The sequence below is a fragment of the Gastrolobium bilobum genome, unplaced genomic scaffold (assembly GCF_033153095.1).
Source record: "Gastrolobium bilobum isolate Gb01-03AN ecotype WA unplaced genomic scaffold, APGP_CSIRO_Gbil_v1 utg207567, whole genome shotgun sequence".
Lineage (NCBI taxonomy): Eukaryota > Viridiplantae > Streptophyta > Magnoliopsida > Fabales > Fabaceae > Gastrolobium > Gastrolobium bilobum.
The window spans coordinates 8,701-30,293 of record NW_026897848.1 but is presented as its reverse complement, the minus strand read 5'-3'; the positions used below and the strand labels follow the sequence as shown (position 1 = coordinate 30,293).

Below are 21,593 nucleotides of genomic sequence, written 5' to 3'. Positions count from 1 at the left end.
CATTTGTTGATTGGCCAACCTATTAGCCTCTATCAGATCTTGATTTGCTTTCATCATTACTTCCAGCTCTCGCTGCCTAGCTGCAGCCATATTTTGCTGCATTTCAGTTAAGGCCATTATCATTGGATCTGGTTGTAAAGAACCACCCCGCTGCGTTACACGAGGCCTAGCCAAATCAGCTATAGTTGGATTTGTCGGGTCAATAGGAGGATCCAGAGTCCTTCTTGGGCGAACCATAATTCTGCATATTTCACACAAAGGAATGAGTTAGCTACGCTCACACTCAGTGATCAGACATGCATATCATAGTACTTCAAGGAAAACACTCTAGAACATAATAACCCGAACAATTTATGCAATATTTCACAGGCTCTCCTAGAGAAACTGCTCTGATACCACTTGTAACGCCTGGAAACTTGCAAGGATCAACGATTGTCCCCACACACTAACACGAGACTTTTCAGCGTGCTTTGTCCTCACTCACACACTTTCCGGGATAACTTTCCAGGAGGTCACCCGTCTCTGAATTGCTCCAAGTCAAGCACGCTTAACTGTGGAGTTCTTCCGATCCGGGCTACCGAAAAGTAGATGCATCTTATTAGTATAGGTAGTACCAACTAATTCTTATAAGTCATTCCCAACTGTACCGTCCCATACCAGCACAGTATCTGGAATCCCTCTCTTTCGGGTGTTGATTCGATTCACTCATGTACCCCCGTCCCTAGAAGCCTGCCAGGAGCCGCTCCTTGTCCGTGCCCTTGCGCACCGGCGATCACTCCCCGCCCTCGTCAGCGCCCGGGATGTTACATGCCCACCAGCTTCCGTCTGGTTCGTCCTAAAACCACACCGTACTGGATGAGAGGCCCTGCTCTGATACCATAAATGTAACATCCCCGTCTCGAGCCGGTTCAATTAACATACATATGATATAGACAGATATAGCGGAAGACTTATCTTACGGAAATACGGGCTAACTTTTTCTTTTTCTTCTTAGCTTCATACAAAGTATAACCAAAAATCGGACAGAGTAACCTCTGTAAATCGGACAACTGGGGATTTTCCAATCCCACTCCCAAGAGTTCCTGATAGACAGTTTCAATAATATTCATATTCAGAAGTACCAGTCATGCAATATAATCAGATACCCATCCATGGGCGCATGCAGAATTTGGCTCCGTGCCACTAATCTAACAGCATGCAGTCCAATACAGAAACATAACTGAATACTACATAGTCATATCAACATGCCTGAATACAAAAGGTACATGCATAAAACTGAATGACATGTACAAGACATATACAGGCCATATACAAAATACAGGATCTAAAATAATGACCCATCAATACGGAAATACGAAATACATAGGTACACTCCAAAAAGATTAGTAGCCTACAGCTACTCAAAATACTGATCCGTCAAACGTCTCAGCCCCGTGTCGTGTCCCTGCCTAACGACGGCTCACCGGAAGTCTGTGCACCTGAAAATGTAGCCCCAACGAGGGGTAAGATTTCAAATCTCAGTAAGCTCCAGGTTTATAGAGAATTCTCCATACCCTTGGCTCACTCCTGCATGAAAGTCAGATACAGAGTATACCAGTACAACATATAACAGATATCATAACAGACAGAACATATAACCATATCATAACAGAGGTGTGCGCTGTAATTCCCAAGGGATGACCCCAAGCGGAATTCAACGCACGTGTTCCCAAGGGATGACCCCAAGCGGAACCAGAGTATCTCAGAGGTGTACATAGTCAATCTCAGGAAAGTCCTAAGAAGACATCAATGTACCAGAAGTCAATACAGAATTTATATCAGAACTAGTCATATCATATCATGTCATATCAGATCATTTCATATCATATCATATGATTTCATATCATATCATCATATAACTCTATATGAATGCACCTATACAGAGTATCACACACAGTCATATAGTCCAACCATAGTCCACTAACTATGGTGGAGCACTCAAGCAGGAAAAGACTCCTTAAACATAGAGCTTACCTCTTGAAGCTTTACCAATTCGCTTACTTGTGGAACAAGTTACTTTTATCGCTTCAAGAGATTTCCGATCCTTCTCAATCCCTAGGCACACCTAGAGAATAATTTACGATGCATCAATAAAATGATACTATGCCATGATTATTTCATAAGCATACATTTTATCGCTTATTTTCCTTTCTTTATATTTTTGCCAATTCTATGCCAATACACAAGCCTAGACCTCTATATACCCGTTGACGTTCTTTAATTTAATCAAGCATTTCCTTAAGAATTTTCCACATAAATCACGCTATTTTCTTTAAAGTCGCGGGCATACCCTTAGGGACTCAAGGTATTTTTCAACCATTTTTCCTGTCATTTCACTTCTTAACTCATCCATGGGTACATTAAAATGCAACACATTTTATTAGAATAAAATGTAACCAATATATATATACCCCTAAACATCCTATAGTTCGAAACATAGAGCAAGTATTTGTAGGATTTTTTTCCAACTTTGGCATTTCCACCAATTCATCCATTTACACTACATTCCAACATATTTTACCTTTTCAAACATACAATAAAAATTTGCATGATGAACCCTATATAACCCATGAAGGCCGAAACCTAGGGGAAAGGTGCACTAGGGCTTTTCAATTTTTTTTATCACAAGTTGATGCTTACTAAACACTATCCTTCCTAACCAACAACAATCCATCATAATTTTCACCTTCTAACATCAAATATTTCCCACTCAAAACATGCTCCAAATTTTCAAAACATAGATCAACAAAATAATACTATAGAAATAGAGGTTTCTTACCTCTAATCACTTGTACAAAGCCTAGAGAATAACCTCCAAGCAAAGCTCCATCAAAAACCCACCTTTTCTCCTCCAATGAATAGTAATACGAAAATAAGAGGAGGAATAACTCTTCACACACTCAACTATAGCTCAAATGGATAGGTGCAATGGATTCCTTGAGTGGTTCCTAATCAATTTCAAGTGGTGGGTCATAAGATTTGGTTGAGAATTCAAGAAGAAATCAACAAAACAAGCAAAACCCTAAACCCCCCCCTTTTCCATGGCTGAAGCTCGACCCTTCAAGAGAGAGAAGAAGAAATTTTTGCAATGAATAGTGATTCATTTAAGTGGCCAAGCTATTTAGGCACATGTGGCCCTTTTGTCGGATGTTTTTCTATCGCGTATTTCACTTAAATTTACCCGAAACTTAACTTAAAGCTACGGATATATTTTTATTTTTCTAAAGTTATTTACATTAATTTTTATTTCCTAAGGAACAATATTCGTAATTCACAGTATGATTTCTGCACCGTTTTTAACGAAATGCACTGTGAACCACTAATTGTCAGTCTTTTACTTACGAAACTCAAAACTTATAAACTTATCATCATTGGGCCTATTTTGACTTGTATAGCATACATTGGACTTTCTTACTCTTATTCCATCATTTATTTATTTTCTGGACTCTACCGGTTGCTCAACAGCAGTACAAAATACCCGGTAGAAACACTATTCACGAGATTTTCACGGAAAGTGCCAGACTATACAATTTTTCATTCTGAACTCATATTTGTCGTCAGAATTGTCAAATATGTCTCTCAAATCATTTTGCTTATTTAAGCTCTACCGGTTAATTCACAAGATTGCGAATTCTCCGACAGAACGCACTGTTCATAACATAGTCATGATTACAGTCAAAATACTCGGAATCACTCACTGAACCTAATTATGGCATTTAAATCCTTAAATTAAATCTTTAATTAAGATTTACTATTTTGGGTCATTATACTACCCGACCTGGTGAAGTTCAGGACGAGATATTGCTGAGATCCGAGATCAGGATCTTGTTAATTGACTTTCGCACAAAGACTACTTAGCCGAGCTTGAGGGAACCGAGTTCCCAACAATTTTTAAATTTGGTTCCACAACCTGATAATTTACTGGGGTTGCAATTCTCACATCTCAATTAAGATTGGAACCAACAACCTAGCAATAAAGTCAATATTGGCGAGGGTGCATAATTGGGCCACAAATTCATGCCGAATCAATATTTTTTTTATCCATTCAAGCATACATATTGAAAAAAGGATCATGAATAATATCCGTATCAGTATCCAGCCAATCTATATTATCCTACTAAATAGCTTGCTCAACATTTATCTTTGGGGGCATGTTTCTATCACATCAAACAGAGAATAAGTATAAAGAAGGAATTACATAACTAAACACATTCATAAGCCACTTTTTTATTTATTTATAAATCACAAATTTTTTTCACTTACGAGAAGGAATCTGTTACAGTTTTATTTATTTTATTTTATTATTATTTATGTTATTTTATTATTTTCTGAATTATTAGATTGTTTAAGTTGATAGTTATTTTTCTTGTTTAATGTGTTTGATCCTTCTCGTTACTATTTATGGTCCTTTAGTTTTAGTGTTCTTCCAACAAAAGAAAATTAAAACTGAAATGAGTGAAATAAAGTAAAATAACGTCTATAATTTGATTCTATCCCACTTCATTATTGTTTAAGATAAACTTTTTTTTTTTTTTACCAAAAAAAATAAAAAAAAGATAAACTTTTTTTAAAGGATCCATTATATTTTTCGTTAGTCTAGCTAATATATATTGTATTATACAAAGCATCATTACTGTAATTTCAATATAATGGAAGATGAATTACAATACCTTACAGAAATTTGTAGGGACGGTTGTTAGGGATGAGGAGTGAAGCAGCACCGTATAACAAAATGTGGTTTATAGATTTAAATACTTAGTTGATGGTGGGACCGTGCATTTTCAATTTTAGTACAAGTTGATTGGTATTCACTTTAGAATAACTATATTTGTTTATATTCTAGAATAACTATATTTGTTTATGGGTTTTATGTGTCTCCTTCAACAGAAATTTTTTTACCTCCAGCCATACACACAATTCAGCAATGGGTCCCACTAAAAGAAGAAAAAGAAAATAAAAATGGAATGGACCCACGTATTTTTTGAGTCCGTAGGAAAAAGCATTATCTTCTTTAAAAGGAGAAAAATAAATCCCTTTGTTTATATTCTAGAATAACTAAATTGGGATCATGAACTAGATATCAAAGGTACTGATTCTGTTTTATTAGATTATGCTACTTTATATTATTTATTAACGTATTGCATCGAACACTTTACTTTTTAATATTTAATTTCTTGGCTATTTTCGTAAGCTGATTCATAATAATCATAACTAATTACGTCTTCCCAACCATGTCAGCATTACTCCCAAAAAGTAAAGATTATACTACAAACAACCATGGGTTATCTATATTTTTTGGCTAAAACAATCGCATGGCGGCTGCTCCAAATATCTTTAATTTGATTCTTGTTCCACACTGACAAAACAAGATACTTTATATATATATATATATATATATATATATATATATATATATATATATAAGGAAATAATTATCTCATGTTACATGAGATAATTATCTCATGCAACAGAGACAAAGTAGTGTGGTTCATATTATTTTTTTTTTTTTTACAATTGGTGGACCCCACTATCTTATCTCTGTTGCATGAGATAATTATCTCATGCAACATGAGATTAATAGATCCCATATATATATATATATATATGGATTTGATGAGTGTCAAGTCACTGAATATAAGTATTTGTCCAGTCACTAAATCATAACTATATAAGAGTGAATCAATAGTGGTAAAGGAAGAAAGAGAAAAAGGAAATCATAAGCATTCAAAGATGAATCAATAAATATAAAAAAATAAATCAACAAAACGACGTAGTTTAGTACTGACTTGACCATCCAGTGACATAATAAACAATAAATCCTATATATATATATATATATATATATATATATATATATATATATATATTCTTAAAGCATATAACATTGTGTCATTCTGGATTTAAACTGTTGATTTCCGTCAATCAACAGTTGATTAACGAAAATCAATGGTTAAGATATAAAATGAAACAATATTATATTCTTTAAAAGGACAAATATTTTTCTACAAAATGTAACATACTTTTTAGTTTTTACACTTTTTTCTATACCCGAGTTGCATTTTTTTTTTTAAATTACATTCATCATTAGATGAAATTGCAATCAATTGTTATGGAATATGTCAATTGAGATGAGTGGTTTAACAGTGAAAGGAACAAATAAAGATCATTAGATCTTTCACAGGTGATTAAGGAAATTTGAGAAAATAAAGTAATGTAACTTTGTTAATTATGAGACTTTTAAGTAACTTTCAATCTTAATCCTGCTTTTAGTATAAAAAATAAGGTAAGCAAGAATATATTAGGCGGTAAATGAGTAAGTATTGAAATAAATAACACAGACCACACATGATTTCAGATCTTCAACCGAATGCATAAATCATCTTATTATAAAACGATAGATCAAATTATGCAATGTCTGCGTGTCAAGTAGGTACATGAGCAAACTTAAAGATCAAATGTATACCAAAAAAATTAAATAAAATTAAGATCAATGAAAAACAAGCAAATGATAATTCACACTTCCATTTGCTCAGCGAAACATGTCCATCATTTATTTTGTAACTGTTGAGAGACTTGTCATTTGATTAATTTAGCAACGATACAAGCAGCTAAAATTTTAGTGGGCTGGGCGTGGATTATAAGAGCCCAAGTCATGAGCTGGCCCAAACTTGTTGGATGTGTGTGGGAAAAATTGAAAAACTCGAATGTGACCCAAACAAACAAAGATCAAATATTAACAGTTTGTTTGGATGAATTTTTTTTTTTTCAAAAATTGTTTTTTTAAAAAAAAAAGCACTTCTTGAAAAAAGTCTGTTTGGATGTCAGCTTTTAAAAAAAGTAGAAGTCATACAAAAAGTCAAAAACCTATTTTTTTCTAAAAATTTTAACTTAAAAAAAAAACAGAAGTCAAAAATCAAATATTTTTTTTAAAAATCAAATATTTTTTTTAAAATCTAAATAGTTCTAACTTTATAAAGTAGTCTTAGAAGAAGGAAGTGATAAAAAAGATTTTATTAAAAAGCCAATACAAACGCAATAGTGTAGTGTGGAGTGTGGGGGAAAGCCTCTTGCCGTGAAAGAACCGCGATGAGACGGAGGCGGTGGCGGCGTTGCCGGAAAACTTCTTTCGGGTGCCGGTGGTGAGCTTCAGTTGGTGTATGGCATAATATTGCGGCGAGCTTCAATTGGTTTCGGACCTCTGCGGCTTCGACAAGGTGAAGCTCAATGCGGCTTGTTGAAGTGCAAGAAATAGAAGGTTCTGTGTATTCATTCTTGTTTGGTCAAATGAGATGTTATGGTTGGTGTCAATTTTCAATTGTTTATTCTCATGTTTTATGGGATTAGTGTTTCTCATGTGATAATATGATACCTTTAATGATTTTTTTTCTACATTCATGATATTACACAGTTTCCTGTTTAAAAAACTTTCCTTTTGGTACAGGAATATTTGAAGGAAGCACCATATCCAGCCGAATAAATTGAAGAATTCATTGTGGAAAAGTTGACTTCATTTTTGAGCAGTAATGCAGCTTATTTATAAGTCATAAAAGTTGCAAATCAATACAAGTTCAATCAGGTTCTTTTTTTAAGCCCCATTTGCAAAGTTACTCCCGTTTGTAAAATCATATTAAGATCTGTATATGTTTTTTGTTGAGTCAGTTTGGTTCAAAAGTTTATAGTTTAAAATGGTATTAGTTATTCTTTTTCGTTCTGTACTTTTGTAGTAATTAAAAGCTATTGCTAGGTTCTCTGGAATGCATTTTAGCCTCAATAGTGGAGTTATTTTCATCCCATTTTTGTAAGCATGTTGCAATCTGAATATAAACTTTTTTGTTAACAATTTGCTCAGCAACTTTGAAATGGTGTTCTTTATGTTTTTTGTTTCTGGATTTCTGTAAAATTTAACAACTGCTGATCGTATAGTGTTTGTATATCTGGATTGCATTTTTTATTATTTATAAGGTTTCATGAACGTACTCCAATTGAGAAATATCTAAAAATTTCTTGTGGTGTTGTATTTCACCATTGCCAACAACCATTTCCTTTGGTTGTAATGGCTAATGTGTTGTCCCTCTTATTTTCTGTTTTTCTAATTTTGACGCATTTATTTCTAGAGTGCTGCTCATGTGTATTCAGAGGTCAAGGGTGTACATGCTTTCTAGGATGCTTTATCATCAACTCTAAGGTTAGTTTTTTGGATCTATCATATATGGCTATGATTTATCATGTCTGTTCTTTATTTTTTAGTGTAATTCTCATGAGACATTTTTGTATTGATTAAAAGCTAGGAGTTCATAGCTTGTAGAAGGATTAGTTAAGTATTTGATAGCTCATATATAAAAGGATAAAAACCAATAATTGAAGAGTACTTTTATCTCAATACTTGACTTAGTTGTATGTATCAGGATTAAGCAATGTACGAGGATCAAATTAATGAACTTCATGCTGACCCACTGTTTTCCTTGTCAAAATATTGAAAAGACTTATACTAATTCTCTTCCTTGTCAAATTAATGGCTGCATAGAATGTGCTGACTTAGCTCAGTTGTCATTATCATCATGTAGGATCTTGTCTAGATTTTTGAGAATTACTTATCTTAGGATGTTTTCAAACATCATTATTTCATGCCTTTGCCTTTGAGTTCCCTTTATAATTTGGTGGCATGTACAGAGCAGATATTCCCCTCATATTGTGTCCAAATATCTCCCAAGAATAATAAAAAATTAGAAAATAAAAGGCAGAGATCTTTCATATCAGTGCAAAGGAAGATTGAAAGTAGTAGATATTTTAGTTGCAGTTGTTGTTGAAGGAAGGCATAGATAATTTGCCAGAAACTGAACATATGGCCGAATTGAAAGCAAAACAGGTCACTTAACACGAACAATGATGCAGCGCAAAGCGAATAGTAATTCATGATGAATTCGATCGTCATTGTACCCATCCCAATTTCATGATATGAGTAACATATGCATGACATTGCCCATAGATAAGTGTCACTATTTGTATTGGAATGGTACACCAATGTCTAATTATACAAAGCCGAGCCCCATTTAATTTATCTGACTTTCTGTTTTTGATATTGTGGTCTCCTCATCGCCTTTTTTATCACCGTGAATGATCAATTGAGCTTTATTATCGCTGCTATCATTGCTGGGATCTGTGACCGGTAGCTGCTGTTCTTGCATGGAGTTCTCCTTTGCAGGGGACGGTGGCATTCGACCTTTGTATTCTTTAGATTTTCCCCACACAACTAGATAAAGTCCAGCAACCACCACTATTGCTCCAATAATACTGATATCATAATAATTCATCAGAAAATGGGGGGGAAATAAGGTCAATATTTTTAAAGAAAAAAGGGGGAAAAAACTGAATTATAGCATTTGCAACTTGCTAGTACCTTCCAAGGTAAAGTTGCTCAGAGAGGATGATGCAAGCCAAGGCTATGACAATGATCATACGCAAGGGATTAAAAGCAGTCACAATAACTGGGCCCATGACTTTTGTGACCATGCCTTGAATATAATACTTGACTCCTGATGTAACTATTCCCTGTAATGATTTAAGAAAAGGAAAAGAAAAGGATTTAATGAAACTTGAGATATTAGAGCTGTGGGGTGGGGGGTATAGTACAACTTGTGTTGGGTCGTTGAGTACAGGTTTTGTTTCCACTTTCAGCCCAAATAGCTGTTTTTTTTTTTTTTTGAGTAGACTCAAGGGTATCCCCATCCCCTTTGGGGGTGAGACTAATCCCAACCGTGCATTGTCGGTCCCTTGCGGGGATAGCACTACCCAATCTGTTTTTTTCATATCTAGGACTCGAACTCAGCCCAAATAGCTGTTTTAGTTTAGTATTAACGTACTATCCATAAGCACTGACCGCGTAAGCGGGAGCAAAGAGTCGTGTGTCCCAACCCCGAGACCAGGCATGAGTGCGATGGCGCTCCGCGATAACAGCTACTACAGAGCTTTGAAGTGCACCTATAAAGCAAACCCAGGTGGCCAGGGACATCGGTGCTTTATACTTTCTCAATGTTATAGCCTGCAAAATACCAAACCATGAATACGTTTCTCATAGGTTTTCAATAAATATGTGATGTTATCTGATGTTTAAACTAGTTGGAAATGGAACTATATATATGTTCCATGTTGCCTGCTGCAAATAGCAACAGCTTACCTGCAATATGTAAAATGTAGAAAAGCCTGCACAACCAATGAGGATGAAACATGTTCCTGTGACCCAGTGCTTGCCAGTTGGGTCGTTCACATTCTCAGGCTGGCCAGCATGGCTGTTTGACGATCCCACAACACTAATTAAGGGACCCTTGTACAGTGCCATTAGCAACGTGCCTCCAAAACTTATTGCGGTGCCAACCACTTTGGCTTGACATGCTACCTCCTTAATCTTCATGTGTTCCAATCTGCTTAATATAATTAAATGTATGATTGTCCATGTCCCTTATGCATTTGCTGCAACCAAACCAAAAATCGTGTTTTTGCCATTTTAGATGTGTGTTGTTAGTATGGTTGTACTCAGTCCATATGGGATATATGGAACATGAAGTTCACAAGAAGTACGTACACTGTTCTACTAGAATGATTGTGCCTAACCTCATGCCGGGAAAAAAGCACGAAGGTACTCAGCATATATATTTAGCATAAGTGGGATATCTTATCATGGGACTCTGTTTTTTATTGTGGGTTAGGTCGGAAGAAAAAGGTAGATTGTGCATATATTTGGTGACCGAAACTTTGGTGTTCCCTTTGGCACTACAATTCCACGCCTTTTCTATCTTTCATAATTATTAATTAACAAGTAATGAAAATGATTATCTTGTCTCTAAACTATGGTCGTTTTCCTAGATATTTCAAATTGAATCTCTTTACCCTGCCAGCCCCTTCCATTAATCTTGCGCTCTTTTTACAGGATGTTTGTTAGGGTATGAGCCAGTGGCAGAGCCACTTAGGGGCAGGGTGAAGCCTTGACTCGGACTAAAATTTGAAAATTAGCCATGTTTTTAAAGTGGCTAAGTTTCTGATTAAAATTTAGTGTTAGGCTCAATCTAAATTTTTGTTTGTCTTAGTTTAATAAATGGGCTGGCTCCGCTACTGGCATGAGCCCTAAGAGAGGTAACAAAGAGAAACGAAAAGAGAATGAACTTTAGAATTATTATTCAGATGCTTCAAAAGGTTTACAAGGTTCTTATTTATACATCAGCCATAGCCAAAACTATACTAACAACCCTATACACAAGTCACCTTATTACACGTACCCAGATGCTGAATACAAGCAACCCTTAACAACCCATTCAATGTCAGCCAACTAACTCACTTATTCTGCACATGCATTTAAGCTACAAAGTTGTTTAACCTTGTAGAACTTCTTGTAGAACTTCTTCTAGAACGTGTTGATCTCCTTAACATAACTAGGGGCGTAAATGAATCAGAGGGTCTATCAGGGGCCTATGACCTGGCCTTCCTTAGGTCTGACATAATCTGCTCTATTTTCTGAATAGAGTATATTTATTCTTTTAGAAAAGTTCATTTAAAAATTAGGATATAGTCCCACTTTAAAAAGCTTGGCTTAAAAGCATGCAAGCTAGCATTTTAATTTTTTAATAATATAATATATTTATGATATATATTGTTCACTTAAAGACATATCCTGAAATTATGATTTGTAACACTAATTTTCAAAATAATAGGACTAATGTTATTTTAACAAATAATAAATATTTATTTAAAATTTAAAATATTATATTAAATTAATTTAGTAAAGAAGGTGAAAATTATATGCATATATACATATATGAAATTTTCATATGATCTTTATGAACATTATTTCATGTGATTTTTGTGAATAAATATAAACTTTAGTTTGTAACTTAGTAGGCCTTACAGGTCGTGTTAGACTTTTTATTTTTTTTATAATAGGTCAGGTCAGACCTAAAAATATTTTACACAGGCTTAGATTATCAAAGCCAAAGTTTGGTATAACTTGACTCATTTACACCTCTAAACGTAACATCTTCTCCTTATTCACATTCGACCATGTCCTCAAGGTCAAGGTTTGCATAGCAATGCCTTAATTCCAACTCTCTTTCCCGTGAAGAATCTTCGGGTACTGTATGCGACCATTGAACCAGAAACTCACAGACTTGCTCCTCACGACAAGACACAGTTCCCCTAAAATAGCAATAGGGACCTGAACTGGTGTGTTATCAACCGCAGAACAGGCTCACTGCTAACTGCTGAGAGCCTACACAAGGTTTTAACTAAGAAACGTGAAACACATGGTGTGTTTGACAACCTGGTGGAAGCTTCAATTCATACGCAGTCGTGCCCAAGGTACGAGAGACTTTGAAAGGACCAAAAAATATCTTGATAAGCTTATGGTTAGCTCGCCGTTCCACAAAGACCTGACGGTAAAGTTGCAAGCGAACCCAAACCATATCACCTACATTGAAGGATCTCTCTTTATGGTGCTTGTCGAACTGCACTTTCATATGATTCTGAGCTCTTTGCAGATGCAGTTTAGTCCTTGCAAATATTTCATTATGATGTTGCAATATGGTATCTATAGCTTCGACCTTGATGAGTCTTCTTGGATAAAAAAGAATCATGGTTAGAGGTCTTTCAAACACTTCTTTGTAAGGAGCCATGCCAATAGCAGAATGGATTGCCAAATTATAATGATGTTGGGCCTAAGCAAGGAAGTGTGACCATAAATGAGGTTGTTCATAGCAGAAAGAATGTAGGTACTGCTCCAAGTATTTGTTGGTAACTTCCATTTGACCATCTGATTGAGGATGGTAAGAGGAAGTAGTCAGTAAGGTTGTGCCACTCAGCTTGAATAGGTGAGTCCAAAATCGACTGAGAAATATACTGCCTCAGTCTATTAGAATGGAGCGAGGAAAACCATGTACACGAACAATAACATCAGAAAATAAGGTAGCAACAATTGCAGCAGTCTAAGATGTAGGTAAATTCCCAAAATAAGCGAATTTAGAGAGCCTATCTACCTTTACATAAATGGTTGTAAACCCTTTGAAGAGTGGCAAACCAGTTATAAAATCCATGGAAAGCTCTTCGAAAATACCTTCAGGGACAGGTAGGGGCTACAACAGACTAGCGGACTTTGAAGTTTCATATTTCACTTGTTGACAAACATGGCAACTTCAAACAAAATATCAAATTTGAAATTTTCACAAATATAACATTAAATTCTAGCTCAAAAAGAATTGCGTTAAGGTTGCCATCCTCAAACACTCTAGACAAGGCATCAACAACAACATTAGTTCTACCAGGCCTGTACTCAATACGAAATGAATATTCCATGAGTTTACAGAGATATTTTTGTTGCTCAGCAGTATGTATGGTCTGTGTAAGGAGCTCCTTTATACTTCTAAGATCTGTGCGAATAGTAAACTTAGAACCCAACAAATACTTATGCCAATGTTTGACAACAACAGTTATGGCGTACAACTCCCTAATGTATGTAGAAGCATTTTCCAATCTGCCTCCCGACTTTTTACTGAAGTAAGTAATTGGTTGCTCATGTTGGAGGAGAACAACACCAACTCCACTACCTGAGGCATCTGGTTCAAGCACAAATGCCTCTTAAAAATTGGGCAAACACAACACAGGAGTGTGAGACATAGCCTTCTTTAATTATGAAAAGGCCTCAGCTGCCTTTGCAGACCGCACAAATTGTTCGGATCCTTTCAAAAGCTCTGTCAAGGGAAGAGCCAGCGAAGTATAGCCCTTCACAAACCTCCTATAATAGCCTGCGAAACCCAAAAAACCTCTCAATTATTTAAGAGTTTTGGGAACAGGCCAATCAAGCATCGTATAGATCTTCTTCGGGTCAGCAAAAACACCATTCTCAGCCACCGTATGACCCAAGTACTCTATATTCTTTGCACTAAAAGAGCATTTGCCGATTTTAATGAAAAAATAGTGTTGCTGCAAACAACTCATTGTGACTTCCAAATGTTTCACGTGCTCCTCGATGGACTTCCTAAACACCAATATGTCATCAAAGAAAACTATGATGAATTGACGAAGGTAAGGTGTAAACAGGTGGTTTATAATTGCTTGGAAAGTAGCATGGGCATTAGTCAAGCCAAATGACATGACTAAGAACTCAAATGCCTCTCTTGAGTCCTAAATGCAGTCTTATGAATATCAATTGGCAACATTTGTATTTGATGATACCCAACCTGCAAATCCAACTAAGTGAACATAATAGAGCCTTCTAATTCATCTAAGAGCTCGTCAATAGTGGGAATATGGAAACTGTCCTTAATTGTGACCTCATTTTGAGCCCTATAATCTATACGGAGCCTCCAAGAGTTATCCTGCTTCCTAACTAACAAAACTGGATAGGAAAATGGGCTTTGTGAGTGTTGGATGAAACCAGAATTCAACAAATCGGATACTTGTCTCTGAATCTCAGATTTCTGGCTTTGAGCATAACGGTAAGGCTTTTCGTTGACTGGTTTGGCACCTTACACTAAATGAATTGAGTGGTTCAATCCCTTAAATGGAGGTAATCTTCAAGACAAACTGAACATTGTTGGAACTTCACCAGAATTGGCCATAAAGCTTGATGAACCGAAGCTTGAATAGCCAATAACTCAGGCAGTAGTACAACATCCTGCACAAGAGGAACCCTTTAAGCTTGCAACGCATCATATACAACCCAGTCTTGATTGACTATTTCATCTAACAAAGCATCTACTAAAATAATCACGAGTAACTTTCCCTAGCTTCTCAAGACAAGGTGTAAAAACCCGCACCGTTAATTAAGGAAATTAAGTAATTAATTATGTTAAATTAGGAAATGATCCCATAATTGACCCTAGTAATTATTAAGAGGCTTTACTAATTATGATAAGTGATTAAGAATGCTGAAAGTCGCTTTTCGGAAGAAAAGTGCAGATACCGATTCTGCTAGTCGGTATAAAAGCGTACCGAAAAAGTATCCCGGAAAAGTATAATAAGTGCATGATAATTCCTAAAATAATATATAAGACTTGTAAAACGAGTTTCAAGTTAAAATAATAAGAACTGGTGCCAGAAACTGATACTGGCTATGAAAAGCGCGTACCGAAAAGGTGCTCCGAAAAATATAATAAAAATATGATAATTCTTGTAAAATTGAGTATATTAAGAATCCTGAGTTTGAGATTAAAATGCTAAGCGTAGCAATTAAAGTTAATACTGTGTGTTTTAAGCTTAAGTGACTATTTATTTGATTGACACATGATCCTAGGGCAATTCCTTTTGTCTTGAGCGTGAGTTTCTGGTCCTCCAGCAGCTGAGTGCTTCTCCTCTTGTCACCTTCACCTTCCCTCACTCTCTTGAACCAAAGGAGCCATTTTTACTCTTGGTTTCTCTAACTAAACATCTTGTGGTTGTGGGGAGTAGCCTTGTTAGTGAGTGAAACTCCTTTTTCTGAGTATCCAGTTGCTGTGAGGGAGTGTGGTTGGGCTGTGTTCCTTGTTGGTGAGGTAGGGGCCTTTACCTTGGCTTTGTGGAGCTTCATGGAGCTTTCTTTGTGAAGAAAGGAACCACCTTGCTGTGCATTTTCGTGCACCCTTCCAAGTCAGAATCTTGGGAACTAGTTGTGAGCTCCAAGAGCCTTCCTTTGCTGAGTTTGAAGCCTTGAGTAAGTGTTGAACCTTTGGTCTTGTGTTTTGATGATTAAAAGAGGTGTCTTGGTATGTTTAATGAGTTAAGCAAGTAACCAACAGTTGTATGAACCTTAATGTGCCTAAAAATGCATGCTTTAACGTGTGTAAGTGTTAAAAATGGAACCTTGGAAGGATATCTTCGCGAAATACAGAAACTGCATTCTGTCGCGAAATATCCGGATATTTGCTTGTGAAATATCCGGATATTGATATCCAGATATGTGTATCCGGATATGGGAATCTGGATATCCGGATATTGATATCCGGATATTGCCATATGGATATCCAGATATTGGATATCCGGATATGTCCCCGAGGAATATCCGGATATTCTGGGATTTCGTAGAACAGTAGCTGTGCTGTGTGTACAGTAGGCTATTGGGGGTTTGTGGACCCTGGATTGATGAAGTTGAACTTCTGTAATTAATAAACTAAGTTAGAATCATGTGATTAAGGGCTTGTGGCTTTGTTAGAAGCCTTAAGACGTATAACGTAAAGGAAAGACGTTGTCTTTAAGTGTATGCTTGTAGAGTTTGATTAATGATGTATTATTGGTCCATAACAGATTGTGATACTGCCGTGTTTGGGCTTTGAGATTGTGGACTCTTGGCTGAGATAACTAGCTTGCAAGGTAAGCTTTCGTGTCCTCGTTTTAGCCATGTTGTGGTTCCACATGTCCCATGGAGGTATGGTTATATGCATGTTGTGTTACATGTTTTTGATGTTTTGGAAATGCTATTGAGCTGTTATATGCTAGTGCCTTTATGATATGCATGTGGTGTTCCACCTATACGGTAAGCCTGAGTATGTAGTACATACAATATGGTGAGGCTTGTGGGTGAGGTGCAAGCGGTGTTCCTTGTACTACATGTAGGTATAGACGTATTCCTGCATTTCTCTGGCCAGTAGAATAGTGATAAACACACATGGCATGAATATCTATTGCACTGCATAGTTTTGGAACTTATGTTGATATAAATGTTTTTAGAACTTATATTGCACATGTAAGTGAGCTTGGGGTGGAAGATCCTTGAGGACCCCTTGTCTTACTGAGATTTCTGGTTTAGAGATCTCACCCCACGTTTGGGGAATGCTTATTTCAGGATCAGGTAATGTTGAGGTTGAGGCCCCAGGCGGCAGGAGGCCGGAGCTGAGTTAGATATTGATGATATTATATGCTGACACGTTGGATGCTGGATATGCTTGCTGCTTTTATGCTTTTAGCTTCATTTTATGATTTTGGATTATCATGTTGAGACTCTGTCGTTATGTTGTTGATTTGGTGAGCATGGGGATTGTCCATGCCACGTAGACTAGTTATGTCTTGTTTTAGTTGGAGTCGTAATAATGTATCAGGATTATTGTCCGGATTACGTGATGTAATGCCGTGACTTAGATACTCACTTTATATTTTATATTGAGGTATTTCAGTTAGTTGTCTTGCAGTTTACATACATGCATTGTTTTTATGAAATTGATTAAGTAATCAACTTGGCTAAGTATAATGACGTCATAGTTGGAAAAGAAAAAGATATTCCGTAATTTTTAATTAAACGCAGCTTAATACGATAGTATGATAACATTACCGGGTATACACGGGGTGTTACACAAGGCATGCCCAAAATGATGTCGATATCTAATAATTCCAAAAACCTACAGAGCACACATAAAACACGCGCCTTGAATTATCAAAGGCACCTTCACGCACTTCTTCATTGACAACATGAACTTCCTGTTCCCCAAAAACACACGTAATCTATGTGAATGTGTCATTGTTAATGAGAGTTTTAGAGAAAGTTCTTTTTGGATAAAGTTGTGAGAACTTGCGGAATCCACTAACACCGAAAACTCTACACCATGCAAGCTAGACATAAATAGACAAAGAATGATGATGGTTTTTATCACACAACGCGTGTAAGGAAGCATTTTTGGACTCACCAACATTTGTGTCAATTTGTTCATCCTCCAATTCACCATCTAGCTTACTTTCTTCTCCCACCAATAGTAGCAATTTATTCTTGTTCCTGTGCTTTATAGTCCACTTTTCATCACATTTATAGCATAGTCCCAACTCTCTTCTCTTATGAAATTCATAATGAGACATCTTCTTAACCGTAGGAGGGGCTGGTAAGGCCAAGTTTTGTGACACTGATAAGGTTAAGTTTTGCGACGTGGTAGTAGAAGACTGCACTACTACTCCCATTATATTCTCAGTCGACGAAAAAGATTTTGGAATGAATTTCTTTGGTGCAGATTGGAACAAATTGCTCAATTCACCAAAGTGATCATCATAAGCCATTGCCAATTGGATCGCTTGGTAAAGAGTCACATGTTGTCAGAGCTAAACAACAATAAGCAATTCCGAATGTAACCCAGATACAAAGAAATTCATAAGTAAATCATCGTCCAAATTAGGAACCTGATTTACTAACCCTTCAAATTGTTGTATATAATCACGAAGAGATGAATTTTGGGTTAGCTTGGATAAAACACCCTTCATATTCTTAAAACCAGATATACCAAATCTTTGACGCAGAGCAAAAGCAAACTCACGCCAAGAATGAACCTTCCCACTGTTAAAGGTCCACTAGAATCAAGAAGCTGCATATCCTCCATCTTCAACCCAGCCAACAGAACTTTGGTTTCTTCAGGAATGCTTTGAAGGTTGAAAAATAGCTCTGCTTTAAAAATCCAATTGTTGGGATCATGGCCATTGAACACCGGTATCTCAATGAGAACACCTTTGAGTAGGGAGCGTTGGTCATTGGGCTGTTGTTTCTTGGATGTATGAGTGGAAGAAGAAGAATCCCTCAATTTATTAATGCCACTAGTAATTGAAACAATGTTGTGCTCCCAAGAGTTTGATAGTGAACGCAACAAGGTGCAAGCTTTATCTTCCTCATCTAGATTTATACATATAGATGAAAGTTGCGCACAAACAGTGTTAAATTCATCTAAATGAGCATAGAAAGAATCACCTTCGCTCATTCGCAAATTATACAGCTTCCTTCGCAAGAACAACTTGTTCACGAGTGACTTGCTTTGATAAAGGCTTCCCAGCTTTGTCCAGAGATCCTTCGTAGTCTTCTCAGAAGTTACGTTTACTAGAATGTTAACTGCCAGACATAACCAGATCAGGCCAGTAGCAATTGAAAAAATGTCAGATCAGGCCAGTAGCAATTGAAAAAATGTTGTGCTCCCAAGAGTTTGACAGTGAACGCAACAATGTGCAAGCTTTATCTTCCTCGTCTAGATTTATATATATAGATGAAAGTTGCGCACAAACAGTGTTAAATTCATCTAAATGAGCATAGAAAGATTCACCTTTGCTCATTCGCAAATTATACAGCTTCCTTCGCAAGAACAACTTGTTCACGAGTGACTTGCTTTGATAAAGGCTTCCCAGCTTTGTCCAGAGATCCTTCGCGGTCTTCTCAGAAGTTACGTTTACCAGAACGTTATATGCCAGACATAACTAGATCAGGCTTCGTGCCTTTTAATCGTCTTTGGTCCACGCCTTCAACTCCTTCGATTTGCCTTCCTCTGACGTTCCGTCACCGACAGTTTTCATTGGTACCGATGGCTTCTCATCTTCAATCATGTACCACACGTCCTTGTCAACGAGCAAAGCCTCCACCTTTAATTTTCATAACTCGAATCACTTTCTTTCAAACTTTTCAACCTCGATTCGTGATTGGCCAGTCAACATCCTTTTCAGATCAATTTCCAGTTTTCTCTACGCCAAGAAAAAAACCCGAAATCTTGAAACCCCAATCTGCCATAGGAACCGCGGTCGCAAAACCAAAGCTCTGATACCAAATGTTGAAAATCGTCAATCGCATAACACACAAATTGAAAATGAAAAGGAAAGGGAAGAGAAAATCGACACAATGATTTACCCTGGTTCACACCCAATGTAGGTTACGTACAACTTGTCTGTATAACATTCACCTCATTGCCACTCATTACAAGTCACTCGATTTACAAGGGAATATAAATAGGATTTAGAAAATTCTAACATCAACTATTCATGGACCCAAGCTCAAACTACTAAGTAAAAGAAAATTACAATAAGGCAGAGGCCCACAATAATACCAAGCCTTTCAGGCTCGGGGACGCTGCCCCCTACACCCCTGCCGGGGCGGCTCTCCTGAATCTCCGCCAACAAGGACCTTCACCAGTATACAAAGTATGAACCATACCCAACAGTTAATACATTATTTGATTAATTACTTACCTTAGAATGACTGCCAACACAAAAGTAATGGAGGGTGTGGTGTTCATCACAGCCGATAGGAAAGATGCCGACGTTAATTTCATTCCCAAGAGGGCGAAGCATTGATCAAGTATTATTCTGTAAGTAAACAGCATACAATTAAACTATGTTGTACCAAAAGAAATTACACTAAATACATACATACCAACAATAAGTGTAAGATGATCATTACTCGAAGAAAGCCAGTGCCACAATCTCTAAAAATATCCGGGTAGTCATCTTAGGCCTAACTTTCCTGCAAAAATATTTCTGTTATCAGAGCTGAATATGCTTTGAATATGCATGCGTGGTTGATGGCTTGATGCTTATTATGAATGAACGGAAGGGCGCTGAGACCTTTCTAGAACAAATGCGAAGGGAGCGAGAGTTATGGCGGCGATGGCATTACGGTAGACTATGAAGACGTAATGGCTCATACCCTTGTTGATAGCATCCATTGCAAAAATGAACATTCCGGCTGAGCCAAATTGTACTCCCAACAATAGCAAATATGGCTTTGCATTTCTGAACCACGCACCCATCTCGACTTTGTTTATCTGCAATTCAATGCAAAAGCAATGGAGGCCTTCTTAATATTTATACCCACCCAATAAATATATGGGTTTAATAAGAGTTATGATGTAGGAAAAGTGATTGTGTTATGTTATAGAGATTCGTTTTGCGTGCCAGAGTTTTTTTTTTTTTTTGGTTTCAAAAATTGTGGGTCCCACAAAATGTTGTGTGTAGGAAAGTTGTTGTGGTCATGTTAAATTATAGATACAAAACCCTAAATATATTACGTAAAATTTATAAATAATTGAAAAAGTTGCTCAATAATTTCTGCAATACAAATTTCCGGTAGCGGTAAGGTTCAAATGCGAAATAAATAACAGTTTGTTTGCTAATAATCACATTTGAATGGTTTTATTTTCTCTAACAAGTTGATTTTATTCAAAAATAAAAAATGTTCTCACTTTAATTAATTATTTTGATGTTAGCTTTTAAGAAGAGTAAAAATAAATAAAAAATCAAAATATTTGCTCTTTTTAAGTTAAAAATTTTTAACTTCTAAAAAATGTAAAAGTTAGATCAACTTTACTACCATCACCACCGCCTCGGGGGAATCACCACATTTTGTTTTCTTGATTATTATTATTATTGCACTAACCTGCATCTGATTTGCCTTTAAATATTCTTTTTAGTAATTTAAACATAAATATTGTTTTTTAATTTTTTACATTTAAATATATTTTTTTGTTAAAAATACTTTTTAAATACTCCATCTGAATGTATTATAGCATTAGTTTTTTTTTTTTTTTTAAATAATGCATAATTTTTTTCCTTCCATCAAAATGGGTCATAAGGCATGTATATGTTATTGTTATTTTTTTTTTAATAACACCTTACATATATTATTTTATTTTTTAGATTTTTCTATTGGTTATCAATTAATCGGCTAATTCGGTCGATCTATATGTTTGGTGGTATCTTACATATATTATTAGTTGTTAATTCTTCTTGCATATAACGTTTCACATCACTAATAAATTAGAGTCAATATTAATAACATATTTATCTCAAATTAATTAGGATCGACATCACTA

The 21,593-nt window shown here is 36.1% G+C and overlaps 1 protein-coding gene and 1 long non-coding RNA gene across 2 annotated transcripts; one reads left to right on the top strand and one right to left on the bottom strand.

Annotated features, from left to right (window-relative positions):
- The first annotated feature begins 7,101 nt into the window (after positions 1-7,101).
- On the top strand, positions 7,102-8,322 carry LOC133310834 (uncharacterized). The gene is made up of 3 exons (XR_009751496.1): positions 7,102-7,294; positions 7,481-7,615; positions 8,154-8,322. It is a non-coding gene; the product is annotated as an uncharacterized LOC133310834 (long non-coding RNA).
- A 767-nt stretch (positions 8,323-9,089) lies between these two features.
- LOC133310831 (WAT1-related protein At4g08290-like) lies at positions 9,090-20,531 on the bottom strand. Its single transcript, XM_061511828.1, has 7 exons — positions 20,347-20,531; positions 20,183-20,245; positions 19,972-20,088; positions 10,214-10,457; positions 9,917-10,078; positions 9,437-9,588; positions 9,090-9,330 (listed from the first exon to the last, which is right to left on the bottom strand). The coding sequence occupies exons 1-7, from the start codon at positions 20,529-20,531 to the stop codon at positions 9,090-9,092; spliced, it is 1,164 nt and encodes a 387-aa protein (XP_061367812.1).
- Positions 20,532-21,593: the final 1,062 nt, after the last annotated feature.

Excerpts from the sequence above, each read along its gene's own strand:
- LOC133310831 (XM_061511828.1), bottom strand. The coding sequence starts at position 20,531 with ATGGGTGCGTGGTTCAGAAATGCAAAGCCATATTTGCTATTGTTGGGA. Across the intron at positions 20,089-20,182 it reads GTGGCACTGGCTTTCTTCGA|AATAATACTTGATCAATGCT; the intron begins GTAATGATCATC and ends GTTTACTTACAG. Across the intron at positions 9,331-9,436 it reads GAGCAACTTTACCTTGGAAG|TATTATTGGAGCAATAGTGG; the intron begins GTACTAGCAAGT and ends TTATGATATCAG.